General features: G+C 41.2%; 1 protein-coding gene across 1 annotated transcript in view; it reads right to left on the minus strand.

Moving 5' to 3' along the window:
* CCNT1 (cyclin T1) overlaps positions 3965 to 21335 on the minus strand; it is a 40002-nt gene continuing 22631 nt past the window's right edge. The window contains 3 exon segments of the mRNA XM_003481561.4: positions 3965 to 8722; positions 8725 to 9982; positions 21242 to 21312. Of these exon segments, the coding sequence (XP_003481609.2) occupies positions 8574 to 8722; positions 8725 to 9982; positions 21242 to 21312 (1478 nt within the window). The 3' untranslated portion in view covers positions 3965 to 8573.

The raw sequence follows: 21335 nt of genomic DNA on the forward strand, positions 1-21335 counted from the left end.
CAAAGATAGTAAGCAGATATTTATAACATCTCGGTTCCTATAGACAGATGTTTCTTTGCGATCTAATCGTCTTAGACGTAGGGAGTGTGGACCTACTCTATTAGCTTCGTAGGACTGCTGTACCAAATCATCACAAGCCAAGTGGCTTAAAACTCCAGAAATGTGTGCTCTCAGGCTTCTGGAGCCCAGACGTACAAAATCAAGGTGTCAGTAGGTCCACACTCCCTACCGAGGCTCTGGGGAAGCATCTAGCCCAGCCTCTCTCAGCATCTGCGGACACCCAGCCGCCCTTGGCAGGCTCGGGCTCTCTGTGCTCACACACCTCCTCTTGGTATCCGTCTTTTCCGCATCTGTCTCTTGTAAGGACACTGAGCATTGGGTTTAGGGCCTACCCAGATAAGCAAGGACCTTTTCCTCACCTCAAAACCCTTCTCTGCGTTCTATCTGCAAAGACCCCTTTGCCAAACAAGAGAACATTCACACCCTTCAGGGATTAGGATGCGAACCCATCTCTGCACAGTCACTGTTCAACCCAACACACTTTCTCCGCCCTGGCCCTCCCCCACCCTCCCAAACACAGGCGTTCCCTTTTGAAAAGAAATACAGAGCCGAATGAACAGCTACGGAGAACGCATCTAACATGACACAGCATACATTCTACAGACAAATGTTCCTTCCCAGTGCATGATAAAAGCAAGCCAGCTGCAAGATCCTACATCGGTTCACCAATACTGAGTAGGTACTTAGAACACCATGGTTCCTATAGACAGATGTTTCTTTGCGATCTAATCAGTCTCAGATGTTAAAAAGATTGAGCTGTACTGCCTGGCGTGTTTTCAAAATTGTTTAGAGGCATATATTTATTGTTATGAGTTTCCTCACACATTCCAAATTCTAATATATAGGAAATATTTACCTCTTTCAAAAGGAAGATCACATATATTGTTACATTTGAAAAAAAGTCTAAGAATGCCTTTTCATCACTGTTTTCTCTATGCACTCTACAGAGTTTATGTAACATACTGGAACTATCCACAACTAAGCGAATTCCTAAATTACATTTTAAATTGTATCTCTTTGTTCAGACTGAGTCGTGATAACTTAAACACACACACCAAAACCAAAATTATGTACATGAATTTCTACAAGGTACTAAAGATTGACAAATCACTCCTCTTTCAGCAATAAGTGATTAGAAATAGAAACGATTATGGCTCTTATGGGAAATAATAAAAGTACGCAGGAACGGTTTCCTTTTTATTTGGGTTATAAAGGAAAAACATGCCTCTGAGAACTGTATAAACATAACTACAGAAAAATAAACAAAATTCCCAGTACTATTGACAGCTTGCTATGTCCCTCCTCTGACCAATGATCTACAACTCTGGCATAGTCACGATTTGGCCAAAATAAGCAGAAAAACAGCTCTTTAGTTTAGCTTATTGAAAAATAAACATTGCTTTAGATAATCAGAGATATCAATTCATAAGTCATTTCTCCAATAATGGAGGAAAAATTCAGGTTAATGTGTCCTAGAAATATACACCTAAAATTAAGACCACTTAGAAACTTATAACATAGGACTCAGTATTTTCATAGGTTAGGCACCAAAGTTATTATTGACTTCTATTCCTCGTGCTGTACTTTACGTCCCCGTTTCTTACTTATCTTAGAGTTGGTAGCTTGTACCTCCTCATCCCCTTCATCTCTTTCACCCACAACCCCCACCCGCACCCCTTGGCAACCGCCAGTTTCTTCTCTGTTTCTGTGGGTCTGTTTCTGTCTTGTTACAGCCATTCGTTTGTTTCATCTTTCAGATTCTGAATAGAAGGGGTAACACACAGTCTCTGTCTTGCTCTGTGGGACCACGTATTCCACCGAGCCAAATATCTGCTAGGTCCAATCCATGCTGTCCCAAATAAAATTCCCTTAAGGAACGTGGACGCACTTACAGAAAATCTCTCTGTTGACAGGTTGTCCCTGTGGAGTAGCTATGCTGTCAGCAGATAAAAATTCACACACAAAAGCAGGCACAGAAGTAGACATAAGGTAGCCATTGACATTTAGCTGCTCTCATTTAAGCCATGTCTATACTGAGCCATGTCTGCCCAGTGGCTCATGGCAGAACTGAATAATTCACACGGGTCGCCTCTGCAAACCATTCACGCACCAGCAGTTCTGGGGAGCTGGAACGAGTGCACCTCCCGATGCTGTGGCATCCCTGAGAACTGTCTGAGCAGAGGTGTTTCCACACCTGCAGTCAACAACAGCACGGCAAACGTGCTACAGCCAAGACAACGTGGATCACCTGCATCCTCCCGCCTTCCCTGCAGCGGAAGCAGCATCTCCTTTAGTCCCCAGGCTTGAACAGCTTGGGTCCATTTCTGACGTCTCCCTCCTCCTTCCTCCCTCACATGTAGCCCATCCTCGGCCCCGCTGGCTTCCAGGGGGTCCCTGACCTCGCTGCCTCCATCACTCGCCAACACCCCTCTCGCTTCACTGACTGCCCCCCATTGGCAGAACTTCCATAGTACCAAACCATTTAGAAATGTAGCTTAAGGCTGGACCATAGTCAGCTACATCAAAAGAAGAGAATGCGATTATCTAATTGAGGATAAGGAGATAACCTAAGTAATTGGACCCCAAAGAATTATGGTAGCTCCCCTAGTACGCTGGTAAAAGGATAAATAACTGATTCCTCTTCCCTGCCTCCTCAGACTATTATTACATAAATAACAGAAGAACTGTTACAGAAACATTCTAATAATAAACTGCCCACAAAGTTATGATCAGATAGCTGCCAGTTACATATCTCAGGGAGAAAAACAACCCACCAATTCAATCAACTACCATAAGCAGAACACTTCTGAAATGACTCTGCTGCTGCAAAGAATTTCTACAGCCTCAGCCTGTGCTGAAAATAGGCTCTGATAGATACGCACAACCATGCAAACTCAGAGACTCTCTGGTTCACATAAAAGGAGAATCTCGGGTTTACACGGCAGACCCAACAAGCTACGTGAATGACTGTCTGTGGGGAACACCTGGGGAGCATCGGCTCCAGCACAGGGGTGCTCATGTATCAGCCCAGTTAGGGAATCTCGTCGAGGGAAAACAAGGGCACAGACAATCTGACTGCTATTGAGATTGAGAGAGACAGAGCGAGAGAAAGAGGGAGACAGGTGAGAGTGGAGATCAGAGAGAAAGCAAAAGCTCCCTGCCCTGTATGTAGCAGAGGCTTTAATCCAGAGGGTTCTCTCCAGTTTAGGGTCTAGACTCTACACTCTGCCAGAGAAATGCACTGAATCTCCACTGAGTGGAAAATACAGGAAGTCCTCGTATACAGTTCCAGGTTGGCGAAAGATCACATTCCTCTATTGAGAGTGATCTTACAAAAGCACTAGGATGGGGGGTGCACGCCTGTGTAACCCAAACGGTTCTCATGCCCCCATCTAACGGGTAGGGTAGCTCGACTCCTCCCCAAAGACTTTTCTGGTTAAATGTGCACCTTGTTCAACAGCTCCTGGGCATTGGACGTTAGGGATATCTGTATTCTGCTTCGCACTGCTTCTCAAATGCTTCTTCCTGCCTAAAACAGTTTCTCAAGAGAGGGAAAGGTTGATTTCCTTCTACAGTCACCCACTGCTGGCTGTCCCTACCCTTGCTAGATAAGCAGTCCATGTGCTGTCACCTGTGAGCTATATTTTCATGCATACAAGTTACCCTTCCAGGTATCTGTGCAACAATGCAGAATGAGCGTTGCTTTTCCCCTCTGCCTCTATCACACTTTATCTATCAGGTTCACAGCGATGATCATATCTTGGGGCTTCTCAATTAACCTAAAAATTCCCACAGGACCTTGTTCAGTAAGAAAATACATACTATATTACCAAAACTAAAAAACTATAATCGTATCAATAAATTCATCAAGACTCACTTGAAGACTCAGTATACAGAAACGAGATGAGTGTTTTATCATTAACATTTATTGATGGGATGGATAAATACAGATCGAGAAACATACTTGACAGCAAGATATCAAACTGACAGCCAGACTATAAAATGTATACAACATCCTTTTTTAAAATTTTTAAAAAAAATTTTAATTTTTTACAAAGAGCCCTTACTATAATGGTCACTTACATCTTATCATTCACATAACAGCAGTAGAGATCCCAGGGGTAGCATCCAGAACCGAGGTGCCCCAAGGGGGACAGAGGCAAGAGCAGGATAATACGCCGAGAAAGGACTCTTAAGGGCAATACAAAGAAAAAACAGATAACAATATTACCACAAAATTGTACCTGAGTGACATAGATTGGTAAAGTGTTTTACTTTTTTCCTTCTTTGCTCTTTGGTCAGATAAGAAAACAGACAATTTTAGGTGTATGGAGCAGGGTGAGGAGATCAGTTCAAAACCAGAATGTAGGTTAACACTGTTAGTCTGCTGCATTCTTTTCTTGGGGTACTTAACCCAGCCAGCACTTCCACCTTGTAACCAATTCCAATTGTGATCACCCACTCATCAGTTAAGCCCTCAGCTTTCAACAGCCGTGTTCCTGATGGAGACATGTGTGCTCTGGCTCCAGCTACCATGCTGTCAAGCATCCCTCTTCATGCTGAACATGGCAACAAACCCAAGTCTCTCTCTTCTTTTCATCCACTATGAATACACACTCATAAAGGGGAAGAGTAGACACTGGCTTTTAGGAAACATTCTTTTCGCCCTGCTCCCGTCCCTTTTCCAACGCCAAGTTCATACTAAAAACTTTAGACACAATAAAATGGAAAGGTCTCCCACTTAAAAAAGGATTCTCCTTCCAGACCACTCCAACAGGCAGGGTTACAGTACCATGCTTGTTTTAAGTTCACATCCGCAGAGGGATAAGAAGATAGAAATTGACAGTTTGATACAACATGAACCCTTTTTAAACCACCAGGAACAAACACTCAGTTACAAGCTGGGTGTTAACAAGCAGCAACATGAGAAATTGGGGGAGGCAGCAAAGTCACTGAAAGTTTAGTGGGACTACAGAAGGCTTATATTCTCACCATGTGAAGGATTGCAGAGACTGCTTAAATTCTCCCAAACCCAAGGGAATAATATTTGTATTCTGACTTCAAGATGTTCTAGATCCCTTTTCCTAGCATTAGTATCAAAACAATGAACAAAACAAACCTTTAAAATTTAATCAGTTCCCAAGTTCCCACAGTCCTAGGTTTCTGTGGGAAACACAGATATGTATAAAATCCAACCCTACTGGAATTAAGACCCCTTTCATTGCCTTTGTCAAGACACAGGGTTTAAGGGGTACGGATTTTCAATACGGAGAATTACATAGCAGAGGCTTAAGGAAATCCAGCACTGATGTTACCATGATTTTATTTCTATATCCTAATCCATTGCTGTTTCCAACTGGAGATTTAAATTTTTCTATTAATACTGGTGAAGCCAACAACAGAGGACTAAGTAAAAGGATCCATTAAATCAAAACACTAAAATATAAAAAAAAAAAGGAAGTTGAGGGTCTCAGATATGGAAACACACTGATTCATGAGTGAAAAGACTAGACTAATTCCCATGTATTTTCTAAGTCCAAAAAGCATAACTGATATTTCAGACCAATGTAGCTTTAGATTAATGCTTCACTAGTTCAGCTAACAGCAACACAGGTATCTGATTAAAAGCCGTAAGGACAATTCACAGGTAATTGTTTTTGCCAACATGAAATTCAAGCAGTTTGAGGAATGAGATTTACAGAACTTGAGGCTCCAGGCCTGCTTACCACCACTCATCCTGGATAGTCTAGGTTAAAAGGAGGGAGGAAATGTTCACTAGACTAACTTTGGGTGTGTAAGTCCCGTTTCTCACCCTTTGAAGTGGTTAAGGGTAGAGAAGACACAGAGTTTAGAAACCACACAACATTCTGAAGCCTAAGTCTATGGAGTTTGGATAACATGCACGCTAGCTGACAGGCACATCTGCTAACCCAAAGACAAGGTACCAAGCAACTTCATGCAAAGCCCAGAAGGAGGTTCATGACAGATGCACAGATCTTAAAAGTAGACACTGTAAGTATCTTACAACATTATCAGGAGGCATTAATATAGAAAAAGTCTCTAAACTGACCTAGACCAGCAATGATCTGCTAGTGCAAAGGCCAGACTATGCAGCATAAAGCAGCTTTTAGGCTCTAGTAAGCACTTTGTTCAAAGTCACTCCTGACAAAGTTCTAAGGAACTAACTACAGACTGCCACAGAAAACTGCTGAGGCCGAGTGGATGTGTGTATCTCTCTGGTGGGGGAGTAAATGCGATTAGAAAATATGTGACCTTTGATGAGAAAACCTGAAAGCTGCAAATGACACTTTCATAATCAAATCAGGGATCATCAAATCCACAAAGATATAGATGCAAACTAAATAACTTTTGTGGAAGGTCAGGAAGGAAAGCCGACTCCACCGAACAAAATCAAAACAAAGAGGAAGCCTAAATTTAGTAAACACACCATACATCTACCAATTACCTAGCACGACACAGAAAAACATCAAGGAGAAAGAGGAAAATGTCATCCATAAAAGCGACATTTCAAGAAAAGTATTACTACTGTACATACAGATCAGAGAGCTCCTTTCACACAGCAATGGCAGGCACTCTAAACACTTCAAATACGCGGAGATGCAGGACACTAATTCACCTTCAGTTAACGTTGAATTGTACAAATTCCTTCCCATATTAGGCAAGTGCATCGTCAGTTCCAACTGCCTCAGTTTTTCCCCCAACCTGGTCCTGGCAAGCAGCAGCGCACAGGCACAACTCCTCCCTCCCTGTGACTTCCAATGACACAACTTTAATTTATCCATAAAGACTATTTAGTGTGAAGGAAGCTGCATTAAAAACAAGAAAACAAATTCAAATTGCATCACCTTTTCCGTGGCAAAAAAAAATGCCATAAAGACCAAAGAACATCACATTAAATGATCCGTAGCTATTTGGCATTTTTCAGCTGGACAACTTGGCTTAGAAAGATTTCCTTTCTCAACAAAAATGTTCACTCCTATAGTTTGGGATAATCCAGCACTCATAAGAACAGGGCTCCTGATCCATTTTTCTAAAGCAAGCTTGGAGATCTCCCAAAGAACTTCTGCCGAGAAGCTAAAGCCACCAAAGAGGGCCAATCTAAACATAACAGTATCTGCAGGCTCGCCTGCTCACCCTCATGGCACCAGTACTGTTAAATCCATAAGCTCCAATCTCTGAAGTCATATAGGCTGCAGAAATTGCGGATGCAGCTGTTTCCTTCAGATATACAGATAAAAAAGCAAGTGTTACATTCATAATATAATTTAAAATATAATGTCCTAAAAATCCCCAATCACAATTTCATTGTTTTCAGTATCCTCTAGCTCCATGGCTTCTCCCAGAACCATTCTCACAAATGCTCTGGGCTTTCACAGGAAGGACAGCACATGACCCTTCCCTTCAGAGACCCTGAGACTGCTCTCACTTGAGCACCTTCCCAAAGTCCAACGTGAAAAAAGACACACCCAATTCTGCAGGACGGAAGCCAGCCTAGCTCTCCAACTTTCTTCCTCAACCCACCTTTGTTCTACATCAGAAAGAAGACGGGGTGAAAAGGAAGTTTCTATAATGGAGTCCAGAGTCGGACCACTGGCTGCACCTGCCAAACCAAATTTAGAAGGCTACCCTCAATTACAACACAAAGAAAGGGCAAAATACCATGTCGAATACATGCCTCTTCCCTCCTTTATGTTCTAAAGGCCACACTGTGTTCTCTCTAGTAGACTGTTGGGAAGTGGAAAGGGTGAAGGACAGGGAGGGGAAGATAAAACATGATTTTTAAACACACACGCTTAAAAACACACATACCCACACTAACATACATACTTAAAGGTCGCAACACTTCAAGGGGTCGGAGCCTATTTCTGACCTCACGGCCCAAATCCTATCCTCCCATCCCTCTACACACACACACCCCCACACCCTCCACCCCCACCCCGGGACTCACTGCCATGTATCTCTTACACACAGCCAAGCCCCTAACCCCTCCCCAATTATATAAAAAACTAAACAGATAACTTACTTTCTTTAAATTATTTTTTAAAAGTCTCTTAAAAGATTTTGACATTTAAATACTTCCTCTCTTCTGATATATTAAACACCAAAAGGATCCACAACTGTTTGATAAAACAAACCCTCCATATTTCAGTCCTGGCAAGAAGAGGGAAGATACCAATTCTAATCAACCTAATTAGGAGGTGGAGAGGCCAAGAACAGAGAAAGTATTCTGAATCCTTCACAGCTTTAACACATTCTCACCTCTCTAATACCTGTAAAAACTATAATAACATAGTTAAATTTCTGAGGCAGGAGAGAGAAGCAAGGTCCTCGACCACCCTCCCGCCTATGTCTCCATATTAATTTATCCCCTAGTCCAGGATGGGTGATATATTTCATAAGGGAAGTAACTTTCTTAGTCCAGAATCAGTAGTTTAAAAATAATAATAAAAAAAATATGTTTTTAAAGAAGTTTTTTTCCTCCTTCTTCCTTTTTACTTGGGAAGGGGTGGTAGTGGTGGAGGAGGTTCTGATGGTAGAGGTGGGAGCCGGGGTTTGTCTGCATTGCCAGGTCTGGAGGACATTCCACCAGCTCGTGGATTCAGATACTCTCCGTAAGAATGAACAAACTCAAATGCAGGGGCTGAGTGGGCTGAACACCCTGGGCACTGAGAAGGGAGTGAAGCATATTCACAGTATCTTGATAGTCTATGGTCTGGGTTGCATTGTGACCGTTGGCTCCAGAGGAGCCTTTATCCGATTTCATGTGAGGAACTCGACTTTTACAGCTCGGCTGAGAAAAGGGAAGGCCACTTGCGTCTGAGCTATGCCCAGGCAACTGGGCCACCGGAGGGAGAGGAGGGAAGGAGAAATTGATGGAAGAGGATTTTGTACTCTTGGCAGTCTTGGCTGCATGATCATATCCTGCGCCCGCCATCTCTTCGGGGAGGGGCCTTTTACGAGAAGAACTGGAAGAGGACGAGGAGCCAGACAAGCTATAGGGCTTGTGTGCCGAGCTGCTGGTCTGGCTACCATGTTTGGGGTCACCTGGGCGCTTGTTCCCAGGACCAGGCGGAAGCTGTGGATGAGAGTGCTTGTGTGAGTGGTGATTATGATGATGATGATGATGATTAGAGGGGTGAGTCTTGTGCTTTTCTTTGTGCTCTCGGCTCTTTGCGACACTGTCGTCTACAGAATTGTGCTTGTCAGCCGCAGCGTGAACTTTGATGCGCATTTTGATCTCCTCTGGTTTGGAGGAGGCAGTTTTATCTCCGCTTGTCATTGGGATTCTCATTTTGAGAGCGGTTTTGTCAGTCTTTTCCAGAAAAGGCCGCTCAGGGTTTTCGGAGCCCTCTAGGGGCTTTTTCAGAATGACCGAAGAATGGCTGTCATGGTGCGACAGGAGATTCTGGGCAGCATATGCGTACTGGGACTTCACATTGGCTTCCATGTTCTCCAGCTGCCTCTTCTGGGCAGCCAACTCTTCTGCATGCTTTGCACGGTATTCTTTCAGTGACACTTTAGCTGACGGCACACTCTTGCTGGTCTGCCTCTGAGAAATAAATGCATTTGAACCATCCTGTTGCAAGGAATGATCGACTCCCATAAGTGCTGCATTCTCACTAGTCCGGTGGCCGTGAGCAGGTTCTACTTTAAAAGGAGGGTGGGAGGACAGCCAACGCTCGCCTGGCAACATCTTCACACTGCTTAAGTTGCTGGTAGATGCTTCAGTTGCTGGAAGGGAAGGCACTGCGCTTGCGGTAGAAGCAGCCGACATGCTCATTAAGCCTGCGATAGTCGTATCTGAAGAGCTCTGGGAAATCATGTTGAGGATGGTCTGCTCTGAGGTGTTCCCATCTGGCCCTCGGTCATCTGGTTTCGTCTTCCTGGCAGCCTGGCACGCCTAGAAGGAAGCAAATGACATCTTTTCACCTCAGGTAATTTATTAAATGGAAAAAAACACTGAAATGAGTACACTGTTTGCTGTGACACTGCAAGTCTGAGATGACCCATAACCAGGAGGTGGCTCTAACACGATGAGATGACCACCAGCTTTTTTAAACCTACAATCAAGGGTCATAAGATCCCAAAGAGGTACCTGAACTCCCATGTTCACTGTAGAACTACTCATGATACCCAAATATGAAAGCAACCCAAGCGTGCATCAATGAATGAATGGATTTTTAAAATGTGGTCTAGGAGCGCCCGCTGTGGCACAGTGGGTTGAGAATCCAACTGCAGCAACTTGGGTTGCTATGGAGGCTCGGATTCGATCCCAGGCCTGGAGTGGTTGGTTACGGATCCTGCATTGCTGCAGCTACAGTGAAGGTCACAGGTGCAGCTTGGATTCAATTCCTGGCCCTGAAACATCCATGTGCTGTGGATGCAGCCATTTAAAAAATAAATAAATAAAAGAGTTCTTGGGAGTTGCTGTCGTGGTGCAGTGGAAACAAGTCCAACTAGGAACTGTGAGATTGTGGGTTCGATCTCTGGCTTCACTCAGTGGGTTAAGGATCCGGTGTTGCCGTGAACTGTGGTGTAGGTTGCAGACGCAGCTCAGATCTGATGTTGCTGTGGCTCTGGTGTAGGCTGGCAGCTGTAACTCCAATTGGACCGCTAGCCTGGGAACCTCCATATGCCGTGGGTGCAGCCCTAAAAAGCAAAATGAACAAACAAAGTGGTCTATAAATAGAATGAATTATCATTTAGCCTTAAAAGAGAAGGAAGATTCTGTGAAGAATGTGAAGATGGCAGAGTAGGAAACAACCAGGAATCTGTCTCCCACCTAGACAATAACTGCACAGGCAGATTCTATCAGATATAACTATTTTGGAACGCTGCAGTCTGCTGAAGGCTTTTAACTTCCAGAGTAAGACTTGGACAGTAAATCGGGGTTAATTTCCTTCAATTTCACCTCCCAGCCCCAGCCAACTGTGCACATGTTCTTAGATGGCTTGCATACAGCTTGGGGAAGCTAGGTTCAGCAAAAAGGGCTCTACTTCCCAAATATTGGAGATCTATGATGTGACTGCTCATTGCTGCTTTTGACCAGAGGTACAAAGAGGCAGAGAGCCACTGTTTTTTGTTACCTCCACTACTGAGCAATCCCCTCCCCCTGTGGTTGACAGAACTTCCCAGATATAAAAGGCTAATACCCTTCCTCTTAACTTCATTTTTTGGTTTCTCCCCCGCTTTGGGAAATAGATATTAGAGTAGGACATTCAAAACCAACCACATATACAGGAATGTACAGGGAAATACTCAGACAAGGATTGCGAAGACCTGAAGTTTACACATCAGGTTGATTCTCAGCAGAGACTTTCAAAATCAACCCCCCAACCCAAACCCACCCCAACTATACAAAAACAATTAAAAAAAAAAAAAAAACCAGCAAACTCAGGGGAAGGGGAAGAGAATCAGATTCCAGAGTTACCAGTTATTAGATTCAAATGTCTAGTCTTCAACAACAATCACAAAACATATAAAGAAAGGGAAAGTACTGCCCAAAGGAAAAAAAAACAAAAAACCAATTATCCCTGAAAGAGACCCCAGGGCAGATCTACTAGACAAAGACATTGAAATAACCCCCTTAAAGATATTAAAAGGAGTTCCCTGGGGCCTGGTTAAAGATTCAGTGTTGTCACTGTAGTGGCTAGAGTTCCATCCCTGGGCAAGGAACTTCTGCATGCCACAGGCCCAGCCAAAGAAACAAAAGAAAAACACCTCAAATAAATAGGAAGATGTCAAAGTCAAAAAAACAACATGTGAAAGAAAAATGAGGCGTTCCCGTTGTGGTGCAGCAGAAATGAGTCTGACTGGGATCCATGAGGATGCGGGTTTGATCCCTGGCCTCGCTCAGTACGTTAATGTTGCAGTGGTGGCTTGGATCTGGTGTGGCTGTGCCGTAGGCCATTGGCTGCAGCTCCAATTCCACCCCTAGCCTGGGAACCTCCATATGCCACAGGTTCAGCCCTAAAACAGACAAAAAAAAAAAAAAAAAAAAAGAAAGAAAAATGACAATATCAGTAAATAAATAGAAAACTTAAAAAGAAACCAAAAAGAAATCCTGGAGCTGAAAAATACACTGGAGGGATTCGCCAGATCTCCACAGGCAGAAAAGAATGGGCAAACCTGAAGACAAGACTATGAAAATTATCAAGTCTAAGGACTAGAAAGATAAGACTGAAGCAAGCAAACAGAGCCCAAGGGACCTATGGGACACCATCAAGTAGACCAGCATATGCAGCATATATATTGTGGGAATTCCAAAGAAAGAAAAGAAAAAGGGCAGGGAGAATATTTGAAGAAACAGTGGCTAAAAACTTTCCAAATTTGATGAAAAGCATGAACAGAGACCTAAAAGAAGCTCAATGAACTCTAATCAGATGAACTCGAAGAACTCACACCAAGACATAGCATACTCCAACTTTCAAAAGCCAAAGCCAGAGAATTTTGAAAGCAGTGAGAAGCAAATTGTCACAAGGGATCCTCGAGATTGTGAGATTTCTCACCAGAAACTTTGGAAGCCAGAACAGAGTGAGCTGATACATTCCAAATGCTAAAAGAAAAAACCATCAGCCAAGAATCCTTTATCCAGAAAGAATTTCCTTACAAAAAGTGAGGGAGAAATTACGATATCTTCAGATAAACAAAAGCTGAGGGAGCTTGTGATTACTAGACCAGGCATACAAGAAAGGCCCAAGGGAGTCCTCCAAGACAGTAACTAGCCATACAGAGAAATAAAGATCTCAGTAAAAGTATGGGCAACTATAAAAGCTAGTATTGTAACAACGGTTTTTAATTTTTTTTTCTTTCTACATGATTTAGGAGACTAATGCATTCTAAGGAAAGAAAAAATAGTGTAAAAGCTAATATTACTGTAACTTTGGTTTATAATTCCAAACACTATTTTTCATATAGAGTAAGAACCTTATGCATCTAGAGGAATTATTAGTTTGTTTTGGGGGCACACAATGTATAAATATTTAATTTTATAACATCAACAACCAAAAGAGGTGAGGATTCAGTTATAAAGAAGTTTTGCATGTCAGCGGGAGTTAAACTAGTGTAAATTTCAAATTAGAGTATTTTAACTTCAGGATGTTAAATATAAGCCCCATGGTAAATACAAAGAAAATAGCCTAGAATACAAAAAAGGAAGGAGAAAAGACAACAGTAATGCAGAAAATGAGGAACGAAAAAGCTATATGGCATACAGGCATACCTTGGAGATACGTGAGTTCATTCCAGACCCATGTAATTTATATTAAAGCAAATACCACAATAAAGTGAGACACAATATTCTCCATTTTCCAATACATAAAAAACCATGGATTGTTTACACTAATAGTCTATTAAATGCGCAACAGCATTATGTAAAAAAAAGACATACCTTAATTAAAAATGTCTTACTGCTAAAAAATGCTAACCATCATTTGAGCTTTCAGAGAGTCCTAGCAGTAATATTAAAAACTCCTGATCACAGATAACCATAACAAATACAACAACAGAAAAACTTTAAAATATTGCGAGAATTACCAAAATGTGAGGTTCCCAGGCTAGGGGTCAAACTGGAACTACAGCTGCCAGCCACAGCAACACCAGATCTGAGCCACACCTGCAACCGACACCACAGCTCATGGCAACACCAGATCCTTAACCCACTGAGTGAGGCCAGGGATCAAACCTATGTCTTCATGGATACTAGTCAGATTCATGTCCACTGAGCTACGACGGGAACTGCCTTTCTTATTTGTAATTACTTACTCTTAAGGAAAAGACATACTTATAGAATGAATAAAAACATATGCTCCAACTATATGCTATCGACAAGCAACAGATCCAAAGACCCAAACATACTGAAAATGAAAAAATGTAAAAAGATATACCATGTAAACCATAACCAAAAGAGAGCAGACATAACTATACTAATAGCAGACAAAATAGATTCTAAATCAAAAAATGTTTCAACAAAGAGGACAGTATACATTTTAAAAGGCTAGCTACAGAAATAAGACATAACAATTATAAACACTTACATACCTAATGACAGATCATCAAAATTTACAAAGTCAAAAACTAAGAGAATTAAAAAGAAATAGACAGGGAGTTCCCATTGTGGTGAAGTGGAAACAAATCGGACTAGTATTCATGAGGACTCAGGTTTGATCCCTGGCCTTGCTCGGTTGGGGATCTGGCCTTGCTGTCGTGTAGGTCGCAGATGTGGCTTGGATCCTGAGTTGCTGTGGCCATGGTGCAGGCCGGCAGCTGTCGCCCTGATTCAATCCTAGCCTGGGAACCTCCATATGTGCAGGTACAGCCCTAAAAAGCAAAAAAGAAAACAGTTTTACACTAATAGTTGGAGACTTCCAATAACGCACTCACAAAAATAGACCAGACAGAAGATAAGGAAATAGGACTTAATAACGTTTTGCCCCAAAACAGCAGTGCACACATTCTTCTCAAGCACATATGGGACATTTTCCAGGATAGACCATATGTTAGGCTGCAAACCAAGGGATGCAGGAATCCCACCCCTGGGCATACATCCGGACAGACAAAACTATATTTCAAAAATACACATGCACCCAAATGTTCATAGCAGCACTACTCAAAATAGCCAAGACAGGGAAACAACTTAAATGTCCATGGACAGAAGAATGGATGAAGAAGATGTGGTACATAAATACAATGCAATACTATTCAGCCATGAAAAATAAATAATGCCATTTGCAGCAAAGCGAACGCAACTAGACATTCTCATACTAAGTAAAGTCGGAAAGAGAAAGACAAATACCCGATGATATCTCTAACATGTGGACTCTAAAATAGAGCCCAAATGAACCTATCTACAAAATAGAAACAGACTCATATAGAGAACAGACTTGTGGTTGCCAAGGGGGAGAAGGGAGAGATGGACTAGACTAGGAGTTTGATGCAAACTACAACATTTAGAATGGATAAACAAGGTCCTACTGTAGAGAACACAGAACTATATCCAATTTCCTGGGATATACCATGAGGGAAAATAGCATTAAAAAAAACAATGTATACGAATGTATGACTGGGTCACTTTGCTGTACAGCAGAAATTGGCACAATACTGTAAATCAACTATATTTTAACAAAAGATTTTTTTACTTAAAAAAATTTCTTAAAAAAGAAAATAAAAACTTAAGGGATGCAGCAAAAGCGGTGCCAAGGGAGAAATTTATAGCTACAAAACACTACATTAAAAAATAAGGCATTCCTACTGTAGTGCAAGTGGATTGGTGGCGTCTCATAGCACCATGATGCAGGTTTGATCCCAGCAGAGAGAGTTAAAGGATCCGGTGTTGCCTAGCTGTGGTGCAGGTCGCAATTGTGGCTCGGATCTCATCCCTGGTCTGGGAACTTCCTATGCCAAAGGGTGCCAAAAAAAAAAAAAAGAAATACCTCAAAATAATAAACTAACTTAAGGACTAGATAAAGAACTAAACCCAATGCTAACAGAAGAAAAGATATAATCAAGATTAAAGCAGAGATAAAATAGAAAAAATTTAAAAATCGAACAAAAATTGGTTTTTTGAGATGGTCAACGAAATCGACAAATCTGAGAATAAAAGAGCAAAAGGAGTTCTCTTGCGGCACAGAATCGGTGTTGTCACTGCTATGGCATGGGTTTGATCACTGGCCCCAGACCTTCCCCATGCCATGGATGTGGCCAAAAGAAAAGAAAAGGTGAAGACTGAAACTACTAAAATCAGAAATAAAAGTGGAGGAGCTCTCTTGCGGCTCAGTGGATTAAGGATCTGGTGTTGTCATTCAGTGGTTCAGGTCTCTGTTGTGGCACCAGCTTGATCCCTGGCCTGGGAACTTCCACACACATGTTGTGAGTGTGGCACCAAAAAAAAAAAAAAAAGAAAGAAAGAAAGAAAGAAAAATTCAAAAATTTGAAGAGAGGGGAACACTTTTCTCAACTTATTCTCTGAGGCCAACATTACCCTGATACCAAAGCCAGACAAAAACACCATAAGAAAGGAAAACTACAGACCAATACCCTTATAACCACTGATTAAAAAACCTCCTCACAAAATACTAGCAAAATGAATTCAGCAACACATTAAAAAATTATGTATCACAACCAAGTAGGATTTATTCCTGGAGTATAAGGATGGTTCAACACATGGAATGCCACATGGATAGAATGAATGAAAAAAAATTAAATGATCATCTCAAGTCATGCAGAAAAAGCATCTGACAAAATTCGACACACTTTGAGGATAAAAACACTCAACAAACTAGGAATATAAGGTAACTACCTCAACATAATAAGCTATATAAAAAAAACTCACAGTTGAACATCATATTTAACGGTAAAAGACTGAAAGCTTTCTTTAAGATCAGAAATAAGGAAAGGATGCCCACTTTCACCACTTCTAATCAACATAGCACAGGAAGTCCTAGGCACAGCAATCAGGCAAGAAAAAGAAATAAAAAGCATCCAAACTGGATAAGAAGTAAGGTTATCTGTTTGTAGATAACACGAGCTTATATGTGAGAAAAACTCTAAGATTCTACCAAAAAAAAAAAAAAAATCCTAATTTTATTAGAATTAATATAAATGAGTTTGGCAAAGTAGCAGGATACAAATTCAACAAATAAAATTCAGTTGCATCTTTCTACACAAACAATAAACAATCTTCAAAGGAAATTGTGAAAATAATTAATTTACAACAGTATCAAAAAGAATAAAATAGGCATTAACCAAGAAAGTGAAACACTTATACAATGAAAACTGCAAAACACTGCTGAAAGAAATAAAATATAACTGGAAATTCATCCCATTTCTGGACCTGAACATTAATTCAAACATGAATATTAAAATGTGAATACCCAAAGACGTCTATAGATTCAATGCAATCCCTACCAAAATCCCAATGAAATTTTTTTGCAGAAATAAAAAATTCATCTGTGGTGGTGTAGGGGGTTAAGGATCTGGCATTATCACTGCTATGGATCACCTCACAGTTGTGGCCTAGCTCAATCCCTAGGAACTTTCATATGCCTCAGGTGCGGCCTGGGAACGTCCATATTGCCTCAGTGTGGCCCCCAAAAAACAAAAACAAAAAACAAAAAAACAACCATATGGAATCTCAAAGGACCCTGAATTGTCAAAACAATCTTGAAAACGCCCTAAAAAGAAATTACTTAATTGATTTGGAGTTCCTGTTATGGCTCAGCGGAAAGGAAAATGGTATCTGTGAGGAATGAGGATGCAGGTTCAATCCCTGGCCCCGCTCAGTAGGTTAAGGATCTATCATTGGCACAAGCTTGTGAATGTCGCAGACGTGGCTCGGATCTGGCCTTGCTACAGCTATGGCATGGGCCAGCAGCTGTCTTTCTGATTCAACCCCTCACCTGGGAGCTTCTATACACCACACCTGTGGCCCTAAAAAAAAAATAAAAAGTAAAACAATCTTGAAAACGAAGAACAGGAAGACTCACACTTGCTGATTCCAAAACTTACTAAAAAACCACAGTAATCAAAACAATGTGGTACTGATATAAAGACAGACATACTGATGAATGGGACAGAATAGAAAAGTCCAGAAATAAACTCTCCCACATATGGTCAAATCATTTTTGACAAGGGTGTCAAGACCATTTCAATGGGAAAAAGACAGTCTTTCCAACAAATGATGCTGAGAATATTGCACATCCACATGCAAAATAATGAGGCTGCAACCTAACACCATACACAAAAATTAACTCAACGTGAATAAAGCACCTAAATCTGAGATCCAAAGCAATAAAACTCTTAGAAGAAAACAGACAAAAGCTTTATGACAATGTATTTAGTAATCATTTCTTAGACATGACACCAAAGGCACAGGTAACCAAAAAAGACTTCATGAAAAATTTAAAATTGTGTGCATCAAAAGACACTACCCAGGAGTTTCCATTGTGGCTCAGTGGTAAAGGACCCAACTAGTATCCATGAGGACGTGGGTTCAATCCCTGGCTTTTATATGCCATGGGTACAGCCCTAAAAAGCTTGGGGTAAAAAAAAAAGACACTACCCAGAGTAAAAGGAAACCCATATAGTGGGAGAAAATATTTTTAAATTATGTATCTGGTAAGGGATTAATATGCAGAACTCCTAAAACTCAATGGAGAAAGAACCCAATTCGAAAATGGGCACACACAACAATAAAAAATTAAAATAAATAAAAAGGAAAAAAAAAAGAAAAAACCCCCCAAAAGACAAAAAGTGGAAAAAAAAAAAAAGGGGGCACAGGACTTGAACAGACATTTCTCCGAAGATACACAAATGGCCAATAAGAATACAAAATATGCTTAACATCATGAGTTAATCCCTAGGAAAATGCAAATCAAAACTACAGTGAAAGACCACTTCACACCCCTTAGGATAGCTACCGCCGGCAGAGTTCCCACTGTAGCACAGAGGGTTAATGATCTGGCTTGTCTCTGTGGTACTGCTGGTTTGACCCCCAGCCCAGTGCAATGGTTATGGATCTGGCATCGCTTGCAGATGCAGCTTGATTTGGTCCCTGGCCCAGGAACTTCCATATGCCAAGGGTGCGGCCAAAAAACAAACAAAAAAATAATAGCAAGTGTTGGAGTTCCCGTTGTGTCTCAGCGGGTTAAGGATCCAGCATTGCTGCAAGCTTCAGCACAGGTCGAATATGTGGCTCAGATCTGGCATTGCTATGGCTCTGGCATAGGCTGGCAGCTGCAGTTCTGATTCAACCCCTACCCTGGGAGGGTCCATATGACACAGGTGCAGCCTAAAAAGCTTTAAAAAAAAAAAAAAAAAGCAAGTGTTGGTGAGGGACCTCAGAAAATAGAACTCTTGTGTACTGTTTGGTGGGAATGAAAAACAGCACAGCCACTATGGAAAACAGTATAGTGGTTCCTCAACAAATTAAAAATAGAACTCACATATGACTCAGCAATTTCACTTCTGGGTATACATCCAGAAGAACAGAAAACAGGGTCTCAGAGATATTGTATACCAATGTTCATAGCAGCACTATTCGCGATAGCTAAAACACAGGCACAAACCAAATATTTAGCAATGGAAGAATATATAAACTGTGGTATATACACATAATATTATTATTCAGCCTTTAAAAGGAATGAAATTTTACAGTATGCTACAACATGGGTGAACCTTGAGGAAATTATACTAATTGAAATAGGTTAGCCACAAAAAGACAATGTGTGATTCCACTACATGAGGTATGTAGGTACTAACAGAGTAGTCTAAGTCATGAAGACAGAAAGTATAATAGTGTTGCTAGCGGCTGGAGTCAGGAGGAATAGACAGTTATCGTTTAATAGTTACAAAGTTTCAGTTTTCTAAGATGAAAAATTATGGGTATAGATGGTAATAATGGTTGCACAACAGTATAAATGTATGTAATACCACTGAACTGTACACTTAAAAATGGCTAAGATAGTAAATTATTTTCCTGCAACTTAAAAAAAAAAAAAAAGGTGGGAAATCCTGTCATTTGCAACAACAAAGATGAACCTGGAGGACTTTTTACTAAGTAAAAGAAGCTAGACACAGAAAGACAAATTACTGCATGATCTTACTTACATGAGGAATCTAAAATAGTCACTCATCGAGGCAGAGAGTGGAACAGTGGTAATCAAAGACTGAGGGAAGGGGGAACAAGGACATTAGTCAAAGGGTACGAAGTTTCAGTTACGCAGATGACTATGTCCCAGAGATCTTCCGTACAGCACAGTATTGTGAACTGGAGTTTGGCACGTGCCAGCAGCCTCTACATGGAGTAAAACATGAGCCGCTGCAGCTGCCAACTCCCAGCACCCACTGAGCGGAGCTCAGGGTGGAGACCAGAAGTGAGGCACTCTGTGCTCTGGGCAAACTGGAAAAACAGGTCTTCAGAAAGTTAGTTATTTTTAGGAGAAGATCTCATGAGTCCAACTCTTGCAGCATCTCCTCATATCTAGAAAAGCACATCCATCAGTGATAACTGATATCTGTGACTAGCAGCAACCTTCAGGGGACCAGCAGCAAACTTCTGTAAACTGTGTGCCTGGCTGCACGCACCTCCCCCTTCACCTTTAGGACTTACATCTTGCTCATCCTCCTTCCCTCTTCGGGGCAGAATCTCAGCTCTGAAATACTGCCTCCACGGCTGTAGTTAGTGGACAAAACAAATGATGTCACAGACATATGGAGAACAGCCACTCCCAAGGGTAGGCCAGGGAGCCCTGAGGGAACTTAGACTGGCCCACAGCTGAGGTGCATATCAAAGGAGTGATTCCAGTAAGCCTAGACCTTTATCTTCCCATAAACTGGTTTTCTGTAAATCTGGTTATCTGTAAATCTTTCGTTCCTACTACTTTCCCTTTGTTGCAAAACTCAAATATCCTAGCACTACCTCCCCACAGCCTGAGGCTCAAGTCCTGATTTCACCCCAAATAAAACTTTAACTCTCAACTTTGAGGTTGTATTTTTTTTTTTTTAGTCAACAGTATCTAGAGTTAAAAAACAATATTGTACATGTAATCACTTCTTGGCCAAGGTCAAATGTAGTATTATATACTTATTCAACTCAGGAGAATGAGATTAATCCTATCAGTCCAGATTTCTGAGAAATACAAGGAATATTTTTAAACTCCCCAACACTGGAAAAAAAAGGGGGGGGTGGATAATTCCACTATTCATAAGACTCTGAAAAATAACTTTAGACTGCAATCTATACTAAAAATTCTAAAATCCATTTAAAAACAATGTCAAAGACAAAATTATGATACCAGCTCTAACCTCCTAACTCTGTCTTTTCTCTACCAGAGGCCAAATATTCTGTGACTCAGAAAAGCCAAATTTTTCCCGTGAAGAGTCTCCACACAAAAAGTACTCAACCAATGTGACCAAATGACTGTATCACAAGAATTGCAAAACACAAAATAAATCCCGCTGTCACCTACAGCAACTGACGTCTGGGCCAGGACCCAAGCTGTTAAGCTGAAATAATGACTATTGCGTAACTACAAAAAGGGGAATTCCTAATCCAGGGTACATATCCACTTCTGGTATATTCACTGGTGCAGTCAAAAGAAGAAAAGGGAGGAAAAAAAGGAAAAAACGGTTTATTCCACAAGCTGAAAGCAGTAATTCTTACCCTCCAATTCCGAATTCCTTTGAGCCTGCTGGGAGTTTTCTCCAGAATCTGTAGAAATTCATGTGTCAGTTCTACAAATGAAATTAGAACATTT

This window comes from Sus scrofa, chromosome 5, assembly GCF_000003025.6.
Source record: "Sus scrofa isolate TJ Tabasco breed Duroc chromosome 5, Sscrofa11.1, whole genome shotgun sequence".
Lineage (NCBI taxonomy): Eukaryota > Metazoa > Chordata > Mammalia > Artiodactyla > Suidae > Sus > Sus scrofa.